Source organism: Ambystoma mexicanum, chromosome 13 (genome assembly GCF_040938575.1).
Source record: "Ambystoma mexicanum isolate Mex_15411 chromosome 13, UKY_AmexF1_1, whole genome shotgun sequence".
Classification (NCBI taxonomy): domain Eukaryota; kingdom Metazoa; phylum Chordata; class Amphibia; order Caudata; family Ambystomatidae; genus Ambystoma; species Ambystoma mexicanum.
Window position 1 is genome coordinate 556,218,533 of NC_090938.1, and position 20,146 is coordinate 556,238,678.

The 20,146-nt window shown below is 48.0% G+C and overlaps 1 protein-coding gene and 1 long non-coding RNA gene across 2 annotated transcripts in view; one reads left to right on the forward strand and one right to left on the reverse strand.

The window, feature by feature from the left end:
* Nucleotides 1-20,146, reverse strand: part of LOC138521471 (uncharacterized) — a 222,788-nt gene that overhangs the window by 30,190 nt on the left and 172,452 nt on the right. Inside the window, exons 3-4 of the long non-coding RNA XR_011283054.1 lie at nt 18,569-18,687; nt 3,828-3,929 (exon numbers count right to left, since the gene is read on the reverse strand). This is a non-coding gene — a long non-coding RNA (uncharacterized lncRNA). The remainder of the gene's footprint in view (nt 1-3,827; nt 3,930-18,568; nt 18,688-20,146) is intronic.
* Nucleotides 1-20,146, forward strand: part of PYY (peptide YY) — a 60,291-nt gene that overhangs the window by 18,548 nt on the left and 21,597 nt on the right. Inside the window, exon 2 of the mRNA XM_069634343.1 lies at nt 4,184-4,371. Coding sequence (XP_069490444.1) covers nt 4,184-4,371 — 188 coding nt within the window. The remainder of the gene's footprint in view (nt 1-4,183; nt 4,372-20,146) is intronic.

The window sequence follows — 20,146 nt, forward strand, 5'->3', positions numbered from 1 at the left end:
CGTCTCTTTTCCGGTATTCGTTTTTGGTGTTTATGTATTTCAGTGCAAAGGTCCAATAGTACCCATCGCATTAAATATCTCTGCACTGAACTAGCCAAAGGAACTTGACATCTTGCTGTCCAAGTTACTTACACCATCTCCGTCCCATACTGATGAAGGGGACACATCTTGCTGTCACACAAAATACCCACATAATAAATAATGCTACAAGCGGCCCTCAGTTCTGGAACAGGGCATTAACACCTGCAGTAGACCTGCAAATGCAAGCTTCAGCCCTGTTGCTTCTAAGAGATCTATAATGCCCTTTTCTAACAGTGCATAGTAACTGCAGCCCCATTTGAGAAGGGTAGACCAGGCTGGATTATGCAGATGAACTCCCAGAAGACCCCAGCCGCAGTCCAAGAGGAATTCTGCCTTCCACGCCACTATATCCAGCCCCATGAAGTTCCAAGCATTCCTCAAGTACTCCCAGGAAGTCCTGTCCAGGGCTGTGCTCCAAGATGAGTCACTCTTCAGAACCCACCCTCATACTAAAGTGCCCAGAGTTCTTCCCAGGTTTCCTGTCTATAGAATCTGGTGGTTCGTGGCTGTTTGTGCACAAGGGAGCCAGTAGAAATGCACACGCCCTCCTGGTCCCTTGTGTGCGATTCTGACATCAAGGTGCAATGGGCTTTTCACTTCACTGCCCTGATTTTCACCACCCTCCTTTGTTCCCTTCTGTTACCAACACCATTCACCTTTATGCAGAGTCTATCCTTGGCTGTGCCACTCCTGGCTCAGGCTTGGCAGTCCCAGATTTAACATTTTAGAGTTAGGCCTGGGGTCCAATGGAGAGATGCCAGGGCACATACGCCAGCAGACTTACAGGATTGCACACGCATGCTCTCGAGCCCCTCATACATCCAACATAACTTAACTTTCTCCAAATGTGCCTTGGACACCCAACCCAACTATCACAACGCTATAGGACATATCTGCCTCATATCTGCACCATGTGCCCCTCTATGTGCCACCGAACAGTCTGACGTGCACCCAGGCTATCATCACAGACTATTCCTCCCAAATGCACCCCCCTTTGTTTCTAGTATATATTACACATTTTCCCAATCCCTCTGTGTTTCCCCCTGGTTCATTTTCTTTCTTTCATTAGACTGTGGTATAGGTAATCATGGCAGGGGCACAGCACGCCATCCCATGGACAAGCCTACGTGCTCTGACACTACTACCGTGGGGATTTAGCACAGTATAACATCATATTACCACAACATAACAATGACAGCTAGAGAGAGGCCATCAATGCATAGACATAGTACAGCCCTGTTCTCGCTTGATAGAGTTGCCATGGAAACTAACTCTGGCCACTAAGGAATGCCTGCACCTACCTCAACCACGAGAACATCACTTGACGGAACCTCTGGTACAGGCAATCTTCTGCCACATTGACGAGCCAACTTGCTTGCTGCGTGATTGGTGGACTGATGGGCCATTTGCAGGACTGGAAGAAGACAGGTTCCTGTTCTCTGTCCGTGTGAGTAGTGGGGTCTTCTACTTGCTGGTGGAGACCTGTGCCCGCCTTGTTGTTATGTGCCCAAGGACATAAACATGCGATGAATGGAGCCTGGGCAGTTTTAAAGGAAATCCTTCAAGACATGAGACAAATGTCGTTCTCAAGATGAGAACATAGGAGCTTTCCTGGAGTGACCAGTAGAAGGAAGAAATTGAGAGCAGAAGCCTTGAAGCGCACTGCCCAACGTAGGGGGAAGTGGGCATTGGGTCCAGCTGTACTGGAACTGGATGCCTATTACATCAGGACATGTCTATGGGTTGAGAACTTAGTACCAAGAACGGCAGAATCCCTACGTTTGTGCAAGACAGCTGTACGGGAAAATAGCACTCCATGCACTGGTCTTCCAGAAGGAAGTTTTGATCTTAATCGCTGTAAGACTTGAGGGCGGAAAGTTCACCCAGAAAACTCAGATCAGTCCCAAAGCAACCTAGGTAGCAGTCAATGTTGTGCTGTCTGGTTTCTCCCCAGCCCTACTCCCCTATGCGAGGAGCCTGGTTCCCTGAGGCCCTCTGGTGGATACCTAAATGTGTTACAGATCATTTTTTCAATTTTCTGACTTTTAGCTATTGACTATTTTTAGGGAAACAGTTGTGAGATGTTTTATCTCAAATATATTATGTTGATGTTTGTTTAGTTCTTTCAGTGTGAAACATTTAAGGTCACTTCTTCCAAATTTCCTCCGTTTCATCACTAGTTTTTGTAGCCATAACTAATTAATACTGAATCCTTTTTTTTAACTTCTTTGTATGGACCTTTATTTGAATTTTATTTGAAATGTATTAAGTGCTTTACACCAAATTAAAATATCCGACTGTATGAATTATCGTTGTATAATGCCTTCAACCCCGAGCACCTTTCTCAACTAAGGTTTAAGCTCGGCCCATAGAATTTATAGGCGAGCCACGAGAACCTCAAGAAGTCTTTTGGTTTGTGTCTGCAGGTGGATAGATGAACAGGGATTTGTTCTGTCAGAATGCATTAGGTTTCAAGACACTCTCCTAATGCATTTCTCCCAGCAAATACCTCACGCATTTGAGTTCAAGCTTTCCTTGGAAACCAAATTAAGGGTAGGGATAGGTCTGAGTCTTAACCAATCAAGCTCAAATCATCTGTGGTTAAACATCTGCTCTTCCCAAAGTGGGTAATAAAGAATAGGAATGCAACTAGGTCAAACTTTGCCCTGGTTCAAAAATGCATTGAAAGAATATGCTTTTTGCACTGGGGAAATAGTGCATTTCAATGGTTTGAACTGTCAACGGATATCTTACTCCCTCCCGTGCTCACGAGTCTGGTTTTTACCCCGACTTCTTATAGTCATTGTTAATACTAATCTCCTATTGGTACTCAAGGAAGGCAGGGTCTGTTTCTTTCTCTGCCCCTAACCCTAGACAAGCGGGACACCAGCGCTATCCAGGGACAGGCATTCATGCATGGGCAACTAGCACTGGTTGGAGGGACAAATATGCTAGCCACAAGCCTCTGAAAGATATGAAGAAATATTGTGACCAATACTTCTATGTGATATAATGTGGGGCCTTTGTATATGTTCCAGTAGCTCTTTTGACCCCCCTGTGTTTAATAGCGCTATTTGGAACTGCTTGGGGGGCGGGTTCAGACCTGGTGAAGACCAACAGCACACGCGCTATGACAGCAGCAAAGCCCCCGCAAGCTTGGAGCCCTGGCACTACCCTTTTTTTCCAATTGTTGTGACTTCAAGTCTTTGCCTGCCTCCTCCTTGCAAATAGGAACAGGGGAGCCATGGGCGGGGGACATGTTTAGCAGGGATGGGCTCTCGTTGGCATGCTGCTCCGGTGGCACAACATTACCTGGCAGGCCATTCTAAGGAGTTAGGGCCCTATTCCTGCACTGCCCATCTGTAGGTTTCTCAGAAGCGGAACTCCTCCTTGCTCTGTTGTTGCCCTCCACCCACCCGCTTGGAGCACTACTAAGAGTCTGCACCCCACCCTGGAATGCCCAATAGGCATCTCTGCTTCTCTTCCAAAGACTTTAGTAATAATGTTGCATTGTTGTGTACTGTTCCATTCCGGATCCCTCCATCTACTAAGCCCTGTAGTAATAGCTGTGATTATTACCCAATGTATCGACCTCGTGTAGATGAAGGATCTGCGGAATCGGCCCGGCAAGGCTTCGAATGTGTGCCCTTCCCGCTGGGATGTCTGAGACAATCGGCTAACTCACCGAGCGACCTCACCGTTAATTATCTACTTCTATTCGTGTTTAGAAACCCATGCCATTTTACCTGGTCCTGGTGAACTGCCCTTTGGGTCATCTCGACGGCCTTTGGTGTACATTTCCTAGGCATCCCTCGGGCAACCTCAGGGCCTGGTTCATGCTTTATACCCTGAAAAGAAGAGTAACAAAGTCAAACACTGCAGTCACTCTTTTTCTACAGCCACTCAGTGCCGGCCCTAATTTCTTACATGTGCCAAACACCTTTCCCCATGCACACTAGACTGCACGCTTAATAATGTGATTGGTCCTGCCCTAGCACTGTGGGCCTTTCAGATGCGTGAACCGGGCCCCCTCTGGCTAAGACAAGCTCCGGTACTCGGAAATTCGTGTTACAATTCTCTTTGCTTTTTCTCGCTCCCCCAGATGGCGTCCTCCTTCAGAACGTGGCCTGCGCTGGTGGCAGTGGCGCTCTGCGTCTTGGCGTGCCTGGCCACGTTAGTAGACGCATACCCGCCCAAGCCAGAGAATCCCGGAGATGACGCGTCCCCAGAGGAAATGACCAAATACCTGACGGCCCTGAGGCATTACATCAACTTGGTGACAAGGCAAAGGTAAGGCGATGCGCATTGGCCAGTCAACAACAGCAGGAGGGCGAGACATCAGAGTGTGAAGAGGGGCGAATCAATAACAGCATTAGGTGTGGAATTAGTGTGTGTGTGGGGGTAGGAGGCAGTCAATAAAGCATCAGGGTGTGGCATTAGGTGGAAAGTGTGGCTAGGGACCAGTCAGTAACAGCATGAAGGTGGGCTGGTGGGATTCAGTGGAAGTTGTGTGGGAAGGGATAAACAATCACAGCATCAGGGTGTGTCATGAGTGTGGGGCGGGGGTGGGACTCAGTAAGAACATCAGGATGTGGCATCATTGGTAGATGTGTGGGAAGGGACCAGTCAATTACCGCATTAGGCGGGGGTATTAGTCGATGTGTGGGATGGGAGCAGTCAGTAACAGCATCACCGTCTGGCCATCAATGTGTGTGTGGGGGGCATTAGTAGGAGTGCCAAGGTGTGGCATCAGTGAAAGGTGCGCAGGGAGGGAGCAGCCAATTATAGCATCAGGTTGGAGCATCAGTGGATGTGTGGGGTGGGACCAGTCAGTAACTGCATCGGTGTGGGGGATCAGTGAAGGGCTCATGGGGAGGGCCAGTCAAAAATAGCATCACGATGGGGAATCAGTGGAAGTTGTTTGGGTGGGACGGGTTGATAATATTGTCAGGGTGAAGCATCAGTGGAGGGTGTGTGGGAAGGGACTAGTTACTTGCACCACGGTGGGTCAACAGTGGAAGGTGTTTGGGAGGGACGGGTTGATAATATTATCAGGGTGAAGCATCAGTGGAGGGTGTGTGGGAAGGGACTAGTTACTTGCATCACGGTGGGTCAACAGTGGAAGGTGTTTGGGAGGGACGGGTTGATAATATTATCAGGGTGAAGCATCAGTGGAGGGTGTGTGGGAAGGGACTAGTTACTTGCATCACGGTGGGTCAACAGTGGAAGGTGTTTGGGAGGGACGGGTTGATAATATTATCAGGGTGAAGCATCAGTGGAGGGTGTGTGGGAAGGGACTAGTTACTTGCACCACGGTGGGTCAACAGTGGAAGGTGTTTGGGAGGGACGGGTTGATAATATTATCAGGGTGAAGCATCAGTGGAGGGTGTGTGGGAAGGGACTAGTTACTTGCATCACGGTGGGTCAACAGTGGAAGGTGTTTGGGAGGGACGGGTTGATAATATTATCAGGGTGAAGCATCAGTGGAGGGTGTGTGGGAAGGGACTAGTTACTTGCATCACGGTGGGTCAACAGTGGAAGGTGTTTGGGAGGGACGGGTTGATAATATTATCAGGGTGAAGCATCAGTGGAGGGTGTGTGGGAAGGGACTAGTTACTTGCACCACGGTGGGTCAACAGTGGAAGGTGTTTGGGAGGGACGGGTTGATAATATTATCAGGGTGAAGCATCAGTGGAGGGTGTGTGGGAAGGGACTAGTTACTTGCATCACGGTGGGTCAACGGTGGAAGGTGTTTGGGAGGGACGGGTTGATAATATTATCAGGGTGAAGCATCAGTGGAGGGTGTGTGGGAAGGGACTAGTTACTTGCATCACGGTGGGTCAACGGTGGAAGGTGTTTGGGAGGGACGGGTTGATAATATCAGGGTGAAGCATCAGTGGAGGGTGTGTGGGAAGGGACTAGTTACTTGCATCACGGTGGGTCAACGGTGGAAGGTGTTTGGGAGGGACGGGTTGATAATATTATCAGGGTGAAGCATCAGTGGAGGGTGTGTGGGAAGGGACTAGTTACTTGCATCACGGTGGGTCAACGGTGGAAGGTGTTTGGGAGGGACGGGTTGATAATATTATCAGGGTGAAGCATCAGTGGAGGGTGTGTGGGAAGGGACTAGTTACTTGCATCACGGTGGGTCAACGGTGGAAGGTGTTTGGGAGGGACGGGTTGATAATATTATCAGGGTGAAGCATCAGTGGAGGGTGTGTGGGAAGGGACTAGTTACTTGCATCACGGTGGGTCAACGGTGGAAGGTGTTTGGGAGGGACGGGTTGATAATATTATCAGGGTGAAGCATCAGTGGAGGGTGTGTGGGAAGGGACTAGTTACTTGCATCACGGTGGGTCAACGGTGGAAGGTGTTTGGGAGGGACGGGTTGATAATATTATCAGGGTGAAGCATCAGTGGAGGGTGTGTGGGAAGGGACTAGTTACTTGCATCACGGTGGGTCAATGGTGGAAGGTGTTTGGGAGGGACGGGTTGATAATATTATCAGGGTGAAGCATCAGTGGAGGGTGTGTGGGAAGGGACTAGTTACTTGCATCACGGTGGGTCAACGGTGGAAGGTGTTTGGGAGGGACGGGTTGATAATATTATCAGGGTGAAGCATCAGTGGAGGGTGTGTGGGAAGGGACTAGTTACTTGCATCACGGTGGGTCAACGGTGGAAGGTGTTTGGGAGGGACGGGTTGATAATATTATCAGGGTGAAGCATCAGTGGAGGGTGTGTGGGAAGGGACTAGTTACTTGCACCACGGTGGGTCAACAGTGGAAGGTGTTTGGGAGGGACGGGTTGATAATATTATCAGGGTGAAGCATCAGTGGAGGGTGTGTGGGAAGGGACTAGTTACTTGCATCACGGTGGGTCAACGGTGGAAGGTGTTTGGGAGGGACGGGTTGATAATATTATCAGGGTGAAGCATCAGTGGAGGGTGTGTGGGAAGGGACTAGTTACTTGCATCACGGTGGGTCAACGGTGGAAGGTGTTTGGGAGGGACGGGTTGATAATATCAGGGTGAAGCATCAGTGGAGGGTGTGTGGGAAGGGACTAGTTACTTGCATCACGGTGGGTCAACGGTGGAAGGTGTTTGGGAGGGACGGGTTGATAATATTATCAGGGTGAAGCATCAGTGGAGGGTGTGTGGGAAGGGACTAGTTACTTGCATCACGGTGGGTCAACGGTGGAAGGTGTTTGGGAGGGACGGGTTGATAATATTATCAGGGTGAAGCATCAGTGGAGGGTGTGTGGGAAGGGACTAGTTACTTGCATCACGGTGGGTCAACGGTGGAAGGTGTTTGGGAGGGACGGGTTGATAATATTATCAGGGTGAAGCATCAGTGGAGGGTGTGTGGGAAGGGACTAGTTACTTGCATCACGGTGGGTCAACGGTGGAAGGTGTTTGGGAGGGACGGGTTGATAATATTATCAGGGTGAAGCATCAGTAGAGGGTGTGTGGGAAGGGACTAGTTACTTGCATCACGGTGGGTCAACGGTGGAAGGTGTTTGGGAGGGACGGGTTGATAATATTATCAGGGTGAAGCATCAGTGGAGGGTGTGTGGGAAGGGACTAGTTACTTGCATCACGGTGGGTCAACGGTGGAAGGTGTTTGGGAGGGACGGGTTGATAATATTATCAGGGTGAAGCATCAGTGGAGGGTGTGTGGGAAGGGACTAGTTACTTGCATCACGGTGGGTCAACGGTGGAAGGTGTTTGGGAGGGACGGGTTGATAATATTATCAGGGTGAAGCATCAGTGGAGGGTGTGTGGGAAGGGACTAGTTACTTGCATCACGGTGGGTCAACGGTGGAAGGTGTTTGGGAGGGACGGGTTGATAATATTATCAGGGTGAAGCATCAGTGGAGGGTGTGTGGGAAGGGACTAGTTACTTGCATCACGGTGGGTCAACGGTGGAAGGTGTTTGGGAGGGACGGGTTGATAATATTATCAGGGTGAAGCATCAGTGGAGGGTGTGTGGGAAGGGACTAGTTACTTGCATCACGGTGGGTCAACGGTGGAAGGTGTTTGGGAGGGACGGGTTGATAATATTATCAGGGTGAAGCATCAGTGGAGGGTGTGTGGGAAGGGACTAGTTACTTGCATCACGGTGGGTCAACGGTGGAAGGTGTTTGGGAGGGACGGGTTGATAATATTATCAGGGTGAAGCATCAGTGGAGGGTGTGTGGGAAGGGACTAGTTACTTGCATCACGGTGGGTCAACGGTGGAAGGTGTTTGGGAGGGACGGGTTGATAATATTATCAGGGTGAAGCATCAGTGGAGGGTGTGTGGGAAGGGACTAGTTACTTGCATCACGGTGGGTCAACGGTGGAAGGTGTTTGGGAGGGACGGGTTGATAATATTATCAGGGTGAAGCATCAGTGGAGGGTGTGTGGGAAGGGACTAGTTACTTGCATCACGGTGGGTCAACGGTGGAAGGTATTTGGGAGGGACGGGTTGATAATATTATCAGGGTGAAGCATCAGTGGAGGGTGTGTGGGAAGGGACTAGTTACTTGCATCACGGTGGGTCAACGGTGGAAGGTGTTTGGGAGGGACGGGTTGATAATATTATCAGGGTGAAGCATCAGTGGAGGGTGTGTGGGAAGGGACTAGTTACTTGCATCACGGTGGGTCAACGGTGGAAGGTGTTTGGGAGGGACGGGTTGATAATATTATCAGGGTGAAGCATCAGTGGAGGGTGTGTGGGAAGGGACTAGTTACTTGCATCACGGTGGGTCAACGGTGGAAGGTGTTTGGGAGGGACGGGTTGATAATATTATCAGGGTGAAGCATCAGTGGAGGGTGTGTGGGAAGGGACTAGTTACTTGCATCACGGTGGGTCAACGGTGGAAGGTGTTTGGGAGGGACGGGTTGATAATATTATCAGGGTGAAGCATCAGTGGAGGGTGTGTGGGAAGGGACTAGTTACTTGCATCACGGTGGGTCAACAGTGGAAGGTGTTTGGGAGGGACGGGTTGATAATATCAGGGTGAAGCATCAGTGGAGGGTGTGTGGGAAGGGACTAGTTACTTGCATCACGGTGGGTCAACGGTGGAAGGTATTTGGGAGGGACGGGTTGATAATATTATCAGGGTGAAGCATCAGTGGAGGGTGTGTGGGAAGGGACTAGTTACTTGCATCACGGTGGGTCAACGGTGGAAGGTGTTTGGGAGGGACGGGTTGATAATATTATCAGGGTGAAGCATCAGTGGAGGGTGTGTGGGAAGGGACTAGTTACTTGCATCACGGTGGGTCAACGGTGGAAGGTGTTTGGGAGGGACGGGTTGATAATATTATCAGGGTGAAGCATCAGTGGAGGGTGTGTGGGAAGGGACTAGTTACTTGCATCACGGTGGGTCAACGGTGGAAGGTATTTGGGAGGGACGGGTTGATAATATTATCAGGGTGAAGCATCAGTGGAGGGTGTGTGGGAAGGGACTAGTTACTTGCATCACGGTGGGTCAACGGTGGAAGGTATTTGGGCGGGGACCAGCAAGAAACACCATCAAGATGGGGAATCAGTGGAGGTTGTGTGGGGTGAAAGAAGACAATAAAAAGATTATCATGTGGCATCAGTGGAGGGTGCACAGGGAAGGACCAGTCAATAACTGTAGTGATGGTCTATGGGGTAGCGGGGGGTGTTCTCGCTTTCAGACGTTTGGAGGCAGGGGACGAAAAATAAATAAATAAATAAAATCGGCAGAGGGACGGATCTGACGCAGCAGGGTCAGAAGATGAGCAGACCTCAAAATCCACGCAAGGGATTCTTAGGGCTTTGGGGAAGACTTCATGCTGATTGACAACCAAGTTACTCTGAGTAATTCTAACTTACTCCTGACTTACCCCTAGTAAGCGGCCACACATTTAAAGTATTGTTTATCACAGCAGTCATCCCTCCCATTGGCACATATATTGTTTTCATATGAAAAACCTCACAGTAAGCCAGGATTAATTCAATGTTACTCAAAGTATACAAAGCCTAACAGAAAATTATTAATAAAAGGTCAGAGTTACTCAGTACATCAAGAGCAAGTCAGAGTTACACATAGTATTTCAAGAGTAAGTACCAGTTACTCATCATCATCATTTCGAAAATTCAATATCATAAAAGTGAAAGCACAGCAGATCAACATAGAGTACACAAACATGTGCTAAAATACACCATTGAAAACATTGAGCTTTCTAAAGAGATGGGGCATGTCCAATAAAGTGGGAAATAGAATGGGTCGCATTCTTACACGGAGGAGTAAAGAAAAGCATCTTGGCCTCATTTAATGATCTCACCTTACATAACCTAAAAAGAGGGAGGAGATACTTTCTCCTTAACTTTTTCAAAATGGGGCAAACAACTAAAAATGGGCCAATTCGTCCAATGTAGCGCCATCACAAAAGTAGAATTGAGTGGAAGCCTGCATCTTGCTAGAGTCCCATCTAGCCCCGACAGCGGGTAGTGGTAAAGCGTTCCCACCCAAGTCATGTTAAACGCCGCTCTTGGGTGGGTTTGGAATCCAGTTTGCATAGCTTTCCAGATTTGGTGGCAGTGACGGAACAGTTTTGGAACCGTAGGCTTTACTAACTAAGAGCTTGGACGAACCTTATATTTTTTTCCCTGCACAAAAGCAACTTTTAGTTTGAGCATGCCAGCTGCCCCTCCCTCAAAGGGTTTGATGAATGGTTTACATAATCCCAATGAAGACATGCCATGTTTTACTGATTGCAGGCAAGGACTACGCCTGCTGACCTGATGCCCAGTGCGTTAGCGTTAGGTGATAGTCCCAGACGCTATTGTGCCAAAGTCTCGCCCATAGATTCAGAGGTTTAAAACTTCGATGGTCTGAGGTGAAGCCCCAGCCAGCTTCAAAGTGCAGCCAGCAGGTGGCGGTGCTACCCGACACTCTAAATAAACAGAACAGGAAATTATTCTCTTTCTGTTGGGTGGGTGCTACAGTAGAATCATCCAACACCCCTGCCCTGTAACTGTCTATTGGCAAAGCTCTAGCAGTGTAGATGGAACATATAGTGTCCAGGGAACAACCAATCAGGTTCCTGCTGAATCGCAGTATGGCACCGTTGACTAGTGCCCGTTTAGTGGCGGCATTAGACTGCCAATCCAAGGTGTTCTGCAAAATTATCCCCAGGTGAGAAACTTCTCTCACCCATTCCAGTCTTTTAGTGGCTGTGAAGATCATTGGTAGTTTACCCGGGCAGCGACCCACGCACATCACCTTCGATTTGGCAGAATTAAGATGCAAATCATGGGCTGCCATCAAATCTGCCGAGCCAGAGACAAGAAGTTGTATAGCTTTAGGCGTGTGAGCTAGAAAAACAACGTCGTCTGCATAGGCCAATGCGTAGATATTCCTACCTGCACACCTTCGGGTGTCCAGAGTGGTAACGCGTAGCATGGAAAATAGAGAACTAATATGAACCAGCCCTGTCTCACTCCTCGTGTTGATTAAAACGCGGGGGACATCTCACCAGTATGAGCTTTGCGCATCTTTGCAGGAAGGATTTCGCGTAAGGACACCAGAATGGAGAGTAATGGTCTGGGAGGGTCAACACTCGACAGGAATTCCAAAAGCTTCCGGCGATTGACAGTGTCGAATGCCGAGCTAAGGTCCACACAACCCAGGTATAAAGGAGTTCTGCACCTGAGAACAAATGTGTCTAAAACGACCCTTAAATTCAGCGCCTTCTCAAAGGTACCAACTCCTTTACGAAAGCCCTACTGCCCCTCTGCCCTAATTCCAGCAGACTTCACCCAGTCATTCGATCCTAATATAAACTAATCTCCAAAACCACCTGACGGAAGAGTCGATCAGGGAGATTGGGCGATGGCGGCATGGATCTGCCCTAGCCCCCTTCTTGAAAAATGGTACAACCTTAGCCTGCCTCCAGCTTGACAGAAAGAGATGATCTCTGCTAAACTACAGTTACTCATACAATGTCAAGAGTAAGTCAGTTCTTCATAGTATATCGATAGTAAATCAGAGTTACTAAGGGTATGTGAAGAGTAAGTCAGAATTACTCATCTTATGTCAAGAGTAAGTCAGTTCTTCATAGTATATCGATAGTAAGTCAGAGTTACTAAGGGTATGTGAAGAGTAAGTCAGAGTTACTCAGTTTATGTCAAGAGTAAGTCAGTTCTTCATAGTATATCGATAGTAAGTCAGAGTTACTAAGGGTATGTGAAGAGTAAGTCAGAATTACTCATCTTATGTCAAGAGTAAGTCAGTTCTTCATAGTATATCGATAGTAAATCAGAGTTACTAAGGGTATGTGAAGAGTAAGTCAGAATTACTCATCTTATGTCAAGAGTAAGTCAGTTCTTCATAGTATATCGATAGTAAGTCAGAGTTACTAAGGGTATGTGAAGAGTAAGTCAGAGTTACTCAGTTTATGTCAAGAGTAAGTCAGTTCTTCATAGTATATCGATAGTAAGTCAGAGTTACTAAGGGTATGTGAAGAGTAAGTCAGAATTACTCATCTTATGTCAAGAGTAAGTCAGTTCTTCATAGTATATCGATAATAAGTCAGTGTTACTAAGGGTATGCGAAGAGTAAGTAGGAGTTACTCAGCTTATGTCAAGAGTAAGTCAGTTCTTCATAGTATGATGAGAGTAAGTCAGAGTTATTCATAGTAACTTCTGTGAGAATCAGCCCATTGATGATTAACAGGAAAATACCCTAAACCTTAGCTGTGAGACACCCCTGAAGTCAAAGAGACTGAGAGTGTTACTGCACTCCCAAGGTCAGGCGCACAGCAAGGTAATTATTGGGAGGCTCGAGAGTGGAACTTCTCATTATAGCGCCATTAGGGTGGCCCAATAGTAGAAGTAAACTATGATCAGCCACTCATTCAGGACTAGCCTTCACGCCATGTCGTTTGTATAGTTCCTAGATCGTGACAGAGGGCCTTTCAATGGCTCGGGATATGACATCTGGGATTGTGCAGGGCAGAGGCATTTCCATCATCGGCTCGGGTACCAGGAAATAAGGTAGAGAAATGAGCTAGCTGCAACTGGCTCAGAATATGATGACATCATGTGGGGGCGGAGCCCTGTTCTTCACTGGCACAAGGTAGGCCCTCTGGAGTTTGCATATAGACTTCACACTGGCTGCGTACGTGATATCAGAGGTCGGGGCGGGGCAACGACTGGCTTGGATTCACTGGCTCGCGAGATGATGTCTGCAGTTTGGACATTGGCCTGTTCACCACAGCCTCAGATATGACCCTGAGACTGATAGCTGCTGGCTCAGGGTAGAAGCATCCAAGTGATTCACTGGTCATATGACACCAGCCTAAGGGGCGGGCCAAGTGGGTATGGACATCACATGCCTTCCATTTCTTCAAGGTAGCTCCAATGAGGCTGGCAGGGAAAAAGTCATACCAGCCACTGTTTGGATTGGGCCTGAGAGCTGCCACTCACCACGTGTCATGCAATTGGCCTTACAGGATCATATGTTTTTTTTATCGTCACACTTTGAAGACTCTGCTATTCTAGTGTTTTTCTCTTTTCTCTCTGCTGTTTCTCTGCCTCCCAATAGTGTCATGACTCCCCTGTTGGTGCAGGTGCGCTTTACAAATAAATTCATACATTCGTGGCTTAGTGGCCATGCATAATGCCAGTGCCATCACGCCACAATCCATAAGGCATAGACATAGCATAGGGCATCCTAGGGGCTTTCACACTAGGGCCCATGCAGGCTGGCAAGAACGGAGGACAATAGCGACATGGCCTTACCCATCAAATCGCTCTCCAATAATAGAGAGTGCTGGTGGGGGCAAGGTGGGCTATAATGCCCCTGCAGATTGGGTAGCCCAGAAGCATACACCCCATAATCCGTTCCAAATAGTAGCACTAAGAAAAAAAAGCAAGGTGAGAAAAGGCCATATACCTTAAAGGATATGTGGGGTATGTAGCTGTTTGATGGTGAAAAGAAGCACTCTTAAATGTTAATGTGGGGCAAAATATCCATGCAGAGCTCGATGCAGTGAGTTCCCAATCAATGCACCCCCCATTTCCAGACATAAGTGCATTATTGAAACTCCTCAGTGGCCCAGTAATCTGGTCCACTCACTGCAGAGGAAAGCCATGCTCTACAAAGATCCTTTTCTCACCTTTTGGTAGCGAGGCTGAACTCAGGCAGATGTCCTGGAGGAGGTGATAAGTGGGGCGAGATGCGGTAGGGTATTCTTAGTAGCAAGGTCTCACCTAAAGAAAGGATGTTCAGCCTACAGTTTCTTAAATAAAATAAGCTTCATTTTATAGGTAAACATACTTCTGGTAACAATATACAGGCATTCCAAAATTGAGTTAACTTGATGCGGAAACCGACTTCCAGCTACTCTCAATGTGTGTATCTCGGGCCTGGCAACGTTTTCAGATTAGAGCTGTAGTGCCTTCAAGGCGACTCCAGTGTGGAGGAGCGGCAAAGTGCAGGATGCTACTGGGCACTTCGGAGATCTTCAGGTGCTTCACTCAGTGTCGGGGTGTCCAGGTCAGGATCACAGGTTACTCACTACCTTGTCGGAAATGATAGTCGCCTGAGCTCCAGAGATAAAGGGGGCTCGTGATGGTATATCTGCACCCCTGGCACGTCGCCGTGAAAGACCCTGGACGATGAAGATGATTTTATCGGGGATCAATCGAAAATAGAGAATGAAATAATGTCAAAGCCCAAAATACCGGAATTCGAGACCCCCATTTTACCACATATATATATATATATGTGGGGGGGTGGGTTACATAACTATAAAAGGTGAAGGGTTATGGGGTATTGTAGGGGCTGCAGGTGGTCTCCCTCGCACATATATACGTGGTAAAAAGGGGTACTGCAACATCATTTTTCACAGTAGTCACATTTTGTTACCCCCTCACGCTCATTGTGAGCCGATCGCCGCTCTCTTCGCTGCCTGAAGGTGGCAGTGAGGTGGGCTGGCAGTCATGGTGGATGTCTTTCTGGTGGGGGGACAGACTTGATCAACTCTCACATTGGAGGCTCAATGGCTCCTTTGCATTCAAAGCAGTCGGCCGGTTGAGGGTCAGTACTGGGCAGACTGAGTGTGCCCGCTACCCACAGAAAAGAAGCATTGGCGGCAAAGCCTGCTTCTGGAATGAGCCTCTAGCCCTGCACTGGGAAGCTGGAGCACTAACCTGCACCCACAATAATTCACTGCGAGTGCCTTCCCCAGAGCAAGCTATGGGAATGGGCCAGACACAAAAGCAACACACTCATTAAGTGATCATCAGCCTAGACTCACACCTGTTCTCCACTGTCCCTGGCACATTGATGTAATGGATGGTGGGAGAATAGAGAAGGGCGATGGGGGTCCTCTTCCGGCTACCCCTGCATGGCCAGCATTACCAGGGAAACGATGCAGACTGGTGAACGTCAACTCTGGGGGTACACACCGGCTGCCATGCCCGCCTATAAACCGGGATTAAGAAGAGTTTCAGAGCTACTACTGTGGCACCCTCACTGGGGGATACTTTACCCCCCTAAAAGTCCAAGTTCATAATAGAATGCCATGCCTCGTTTGTCCTGCAAACCCTCATGCCTTTTATTACGCAATCCCTGAACCAGCTGAGTGGGAGGGAAAGACTGCTAGACCTAATTAGTCCCCTTGTTTCGTCGGTTTATAATAGGTCTGCCGGAATCGCTGACCACAGATTCTGCCACCTGTGAATGGATACTGTAGCTCAAGGCGTGCAACCTGCAGCTCACCTGAAGTATGTTTGGGTCACAATTTTGATGATCCCTCACCATTGAATAAACTGACTCCGACTGATGGGAGTTGTAGGCCAAAACATCCGGAGAGCCAAATGTTGCAGACTCTTGGTGGACTTATTCGGGAAGTTTAAGCTTCTCTGATTTGCGTCAGATGCATCTATCACTCCTGTGCCCGCGTCCACGGCACAGACATCACCTGCCATAGGTGTCTCTAGAGCTCGGGTTCTCTCTAGGCTAGACTACTGCAACAGCCATTTCCTCAATCTACCCTCTTCTTCTCTTCAACCCCTCCAGCTAATTCAGAATAGGGCTGCAAGACTTATCCTTGGCCTCAAGCCCAAGGACCGCATCTCTCCAGCTCTAAAAACTCTCCACAGGCTCCTGGTTGCTGAAAGGATCAAATTCAAATCCCTCTGCATCATCCATAAGGCTGTCTAGGGACGGGGACCATGCTATCTTCCTCCGGCACCAACTCTCGGTGTATCAAGCGCTTCGCTAAACAGTTAGCTGGTGGCTGATCTCTTTCGGCAGCAGACTCCCTCCTATGGAACAGCCTCCCCTTCCCCTTCATCTTGAGCTGAATCATCTCAAATTCCGGCAGCTCCTCAAGACTTTCCTTTTCACCTCCTCCTTCCCTTCCTCCCTCCTCTGCTTAAACTCACAGTTGCTAAGATTGGTGACCAGGGCCCTTATGTGTCCTCTTGAGCACTGGCTTCCTACACCCAATCACCCTCAGCTGCCTGCTCCCAGCACTTGCCTTGGCACCCACTTACCTATTTATTGACAGCTGACCACTCGCCCAAGTACTTACTGCTGTTCACTCCCTAGCACTTCCCTCCTGGTACACCTAGCACTTAGCCCCACTCCCGCATCACTTCTCTCTCTCTCTCTCCACACGTGCACATTCTGAATGTTCACAAGGGCTAGTTGGTGCACCTCTATCTTCCATCGTTTATATTTGATTTTCACTCCCATGTTCCCTCCCTGTTGCCCTGTGGGTGCTTTGAAACACAATGTACTTGATGTATAGGTGCCTTATAAATGCACAATAAATCAGATCAGATAGTACAACAGGATAGCGCATCACTGTTAGGCCGGGACAGACATGTGATGAGAAACCAGGGCAACAGATATCTGCATCCAAAGCATGCAGAAATTTCAGGTAATCCAAAGAAGAGCAGCACGCGCGAACCTAGTGCCTGAATAGAGGTGTCCATAACCCTGGGGCACTACAGGCCTGCCACTGGCTCCTGATCCTGCAATGCATTCACTTCAAACTGCAGTGCCTGATTCTGCGGGGCTTAGGTACCTATCATACATGTTTAAAGATTACATCCCCTCGAGAGCTTTACGACCAGCCCGAAGGAACCGACTGATGGCATCAGTCTACCAAAGGTAGGAGGAAAAAGAACTGCTGGCAACAGCCCGGCACTCTGGAAGAATCTCCATTTGAGACCCAGGGTGTTTGTTTAGACATGACCGCAGTGCAAGGAACATATATAAATTAAGTGGTTGAAAGCACACTTGTTTAAGACATTTTTATTAAACCTGTAGCACATTTGCAGTAGCAATTAAGCCATCGGTCCTCGTTACAGTTTCACCGGTCTAGTAAAATTGCCAGAACGGCAAAACACAAGTTTGCAAGTGGGGGTACTGATTTACCTCCAGCCAAGAACTGGAGGAAAATAAGGCCACTACCAGCAAATAAATGCCGGAATTACTGGTGCCAGTAATTCCGGAAATCCCCTCCATGGATTCATATGGGACGCCATGGAATGGGGATTTACTACCCTTTCCACCGCCTGTAATATCCAGGTAATTCCAGGATATCAGGTGGTGGAATCGGAAAGGGCAGTTTGCCGGTATTCTGTTGGAATTACCAGCGGGATACTGGGGAACTTGTAATGAGGCCCATTCACTCTTAACTCTCAGCAGAATACTTAGAAATAACACTGACAGGCCAACGTTTGATTTTACTGCTTGATAGAGCAGGAGGATATGTTTTGGGCGGGAGGGACGAGCCATTAGTGGGTGGGAATGGCCATGGGCACCAAAACGGCTGTGGGCAGTCAATGGCTTGGTAAATAACTAAATCACACCCACACATTTTGTGTACCTCCTCACATGTCCTCTACGTCCTAGCTTTAGGCCTATACGCACCACCTAATAGCCAAAACTACGGCACAAACAAAGCTTTGTGGTTTGGTGTCCCTCTGGCCTTTGCCCTTCTGTTGCTTGGCTGTTCTGGTGAGTCACCCTCATCTGGTCATTGGCTCCCTTTGGAGGTGCTCCTCTGGTCCACCTCTTGACTGGTCCATAACTCCCCGGTGATTCCCTGTAAATATAGACGAATGCAAAAGGTTTCCATTTTCCGAGTGCTGTTTCTGTTTAAATTGCACTTTGAAAGCCTCAAACTCCAACTCTTGCATGGCGTCTCAATGCAATCAAGTGTGCCATTGATTTGGGAAAGATGTGGTAAGAATAGATGCTTCAAAATCACTAATGAAATACCCCGCAGCACAAAACCTGTGCACTGACAAAACACAGGTTACAAAATGAAACGCACATCATTTGGATGCACGTATATGCACTACATTTCACTAAACACCAAACTCACCCACCACAGATGCACCAAAACAACTCACCACACTCATTAAGCACCACTCTGACAGACCTGCATACAACCACACAAACAGCACATTAACTATTGCACAAGACATCTAAAAAAATAACTTAAACTTACACTGCATAGAGCCGCATCTTCGGATCTGCACACAGCAACATTGTAAGAAGAACATTTTGCCCTGGTCCTCTGCTACTGCATTAATCTCCTACGCCGCCGCTATGCAGATGCTGGAGTTCCTACAGAGTGAGAAAATGGCAGCAGGTGTGCTATAAAAGATGCAGTAAAGTAGCATGACAGTATATATCAAAGAGTTTCACTCATCCTCCTGTGGCGGAGTACTCTTCATGGCCCAAGCAAATTCGTTGACTGTCAGCAACAGGAGAGAACATTCATTTTGGTTCTGCCATAGTTCACGTGCCAAAGATTCTAGTGTTGGGGCCTGACTGGCTGCTGAGACTATATATGTGCCTTACAAGTCAAGTGATATAGGACTGAGGGAGGCCCAGTGCACCAATAGTGAAATTCTAGGTGACGGTTTTGGGGTGCACAAACAGTGGAGCACGAGTGTACGCTATTTTCTTCCTACTCATTAAATGTGTCCCATTGGAAGGGTGCTGTTTTTATTTGAAATAAGGACTCCAATTGTTTCAGTTAAGTCATAGCGGGATTAAGTCACTAACCAGCATCACACACCTTCCCTGAATAGTGAAGTGGGGATTTTAACCCACTCTACAGATTTGCCCGCATAACTTCCAAGCTTTACTTGATAGAAATATTTAAGTTTTATATTTCAAGGCCCACAGTAGTACTGTCTTATGGAGTTTACTTACAACACCCCAAAACGGAATACTAAAGCCACACGGCCACATGTAAATCCTTACAGTAACATGTCAAGCCAAAAGAATATCACTGAGGCTTTCATTTTCACTCTTGAATGGTAAACTACAAGTCCCAGAATGCAAGAGAATGCAAACCTGAAAAATATTTTTAACCACACTGATTTAAGGCACACAGTAAAAGAATTTGTGTAACAAACTTTGATAGATAAGGGTATTCTTTGTTACAAACCTCAATATTTTTGTTATTCAAGATGCTGAGAACATGTGATTGGGGACATATGGACATTTTATTTGTGCTGCATGTCAGGCTAGTAGACACCAAGGGTATAAACGCATCTTTAAAAGGATGCTTTGAGTTGCTCGCTGTAGCTTTAATAGATGCATAAGGTAAGAGGTGCTTTGCGAGCTCTTTCAGTTGGAAATGTGCCATCATGCGTACGGGAGGCTCCGCCACTGGCTGCAGAGCCATGGACGGACGCTCTGTATGTCTCTATTCCCGGATGTGACTTCAGAAATGTTGGAATGTTCGGGCGAGCTGATTCGGGGGAAAGAAAACGCGACCCGGTCGCTTTTCTTGAGCCTTTGAACTATAGGTACCTCTGTAAAATGCACACGACCCAGGGGTACTAATGACTTTTATTACACTTCCGACTCTGTCTCCCATTCACTCCTCCTTTTCTTCTATCTCCCCCAGCCCCACACATGTTGTACTGGGAGTGGTCGACCCTTTGGCTCGCTGCTCTCCCCTACCCGACTGCTCATTGGAGGAAGGACACCTCACCCTGCACAGCCCTCACACGCGCGCTTTCTTCGTCGTACAGCCCCTCCACCACCCCCAGTGCACGTGTGTATCAGT